The sequence below is a fragment of the Austrofundulus limnaeus genome, unplaced genomic scaffold (assembly GCF_001266775.1).
Source record: "Austrofundulus limnaeus strain Quisiro unplaced genomic scaffold, Austrofundulus_limnaeus-1.0 Scaffold747, whole genome shotgun sequence".
Classification (NCBI taxonomy): Eukaryota; Metazoa; Chordata; class Actinopteri; order Cyprinodontiformes; family Rivulidae; genus Austrofundulus; species Austrofundulus limnaeus.
Window position 1 is genome coordinate 125,558 of NW_013953149.1, and position 1,759 is coordinate 127,316.

The 1,759-nt window shown below is 41.4% G+C and overlaps 1 protein-coding gene across 2 annotated transcripts in view; it reads left to right on the top strand.

Moving 5' to 3' along the window:
• The window catches only part of LOC106532304 (EF-hand domain-containing family member C2), a gene marked incomplete at its 5' end in the record, with an annotated part of 22,956 nt that overhangs the window by 5,420 nt on the left and 15,777 nt on the right, over nucleotides 1-1,759 (top strand). For both annotated transcript variants that reach the window (XM_014028331.1, XM_014028332.1), the window contains 1 exon segment: nucleotides 527-721. In XM_014028331.1, the coding sequence (XP_013883785.1) occupies nucleotides 527-721 (195 nt within the window).

The window sequence follows — 1,759 nt, forward strand, 5'->3', positions numbered from 1 at the left end:
TTGTTAAAGCTTTAACAAGTTTTTTTTCTCCTGTTCATTTTTACAATGACGAACACCCACGCCGGAAAACTTTAATCTAGGTCTTTTTTTTTTGTCCGAAACAAAAATAGGTTGTCTCGGTCAGGAGCGGAGTGAGGAAACTTTTAAGCCCTGGACTTTAATGGCCAAGACCGGCCCAATTTTTTGCATATAGCACTGGCACCTGTGACCAAGACAGCAAGTCTTTGTGATGTATCAAGAGCCACAGTATCCAGGGTAATGTCAGCATACCACCAAGAAGGACCAACCACATCCAACAGGATTACAGTAACTGCGGACACAACAGGAAGCTGTCTGAAAGAGATGTTCTGGTCTAAAACCAGGGGTTTCACCTGTCTAACACCTGTACTTGTCWGAAAACCAATGATGCCAAGTAGAGTCAGTGGTTTCTAATGGACATAAGTATTACCAATGACAAGAAGGAGCTCTGATAATGTAGAACTCAATGATTTTTGTGTTCTTTCTTTCATGTCTGACTTTGCCACAGGAGTCTGCTGATGGACTTGGACTTTAATCTATCAGAGCATGAGATTCTGGTGTTGAGCAGAAGCTTCTCGGAGCGCCCAAAACCTGAGGTGGATGTTGGCCGGATGCTGGCTATGGCTCAGGACCTCCTGAAGAAGAAAGATTTTCAGGATTTTCCCAGCCTGGAAAGAGTGTTCTCACACCACGACCAACAAAAGTAGGCAAAACACACTTTGAAGAAGGTATAAATTAGATAGCTTTTTGAACAGCCTCAGTTTGGAGAAATGGAGCTTAGGTCCAACAGGACCGATTAGCTAAAGGCTAGTTCAAACAAGGACAACATATCTGAAAGTGGAATAGCCCCGATCACCAAATTTCAAAGCTGTTCATGTGAATGCCATTCTATACTCTGTTTTTATAACTCCATGGAGCAACCTTTTTATAGTCAGCAGCAGCTAGCTGTAATACTTTCTCAGGGCTCTCAAGTTTTGACCTGAGCTTGCAGTGAGATTTTGAGCTGCTGAACACTGTTGGCAGTTGCTTTCGGCCGTCCTAAAAGTTGCTAAATAACATCATCATCCAATTTGCATATTTGCACTTTTGCCAACAACTGTGATCAGGGCTGTATGGTATTTAATGAAGGAGAAAACATTGTGTAAAATCACTCTGTTGGGGGCTCTGGGGGTCCTCCCCCATAAAATTGTGAATGAATTAGACACCATTTCCTGCATTCTGGTGCATTTTTACAGGTTGTTAAACAGACTTTTACACAAGTAAACACTTGGTGTGAGTGTTCTATAGGTCAAGTGGAAGGAGTTCTCAAACATTTAGGGTCTGGGACCCCTTATAAGAGTGAAAAATTTGAGGGACCACCTCATAAAAGCCATGCTGTTTTAAAAATATTATTTTAATCCCTGAATTCCATGGAAATAGAAGAAAAGAGTCATTTGCAGCTGRGTGAGGCTTCAGAAGACTGMTYGAAGTAGCTGTGAGTATTTAGGTTCATGATCATCTCACTGTCATTAATCTATATGAACAGTTTCAATCCGGTTTCCGTCCATTTCATAGTATCGAAACAGCTCTTTTAAAAGTTACCAGTGACCTCCTCATGACTGCTGATTCTGGACTTCTTTCAATTCTCATCCTTCTTGATCTGAGTGCAGCATTTGATACCGTTTCCCACACCATCCTCATTGACAGAGTGGCATTTCTAGGAATTTCTGACACATCACTGAATTGGTTTAAATCTTATCTC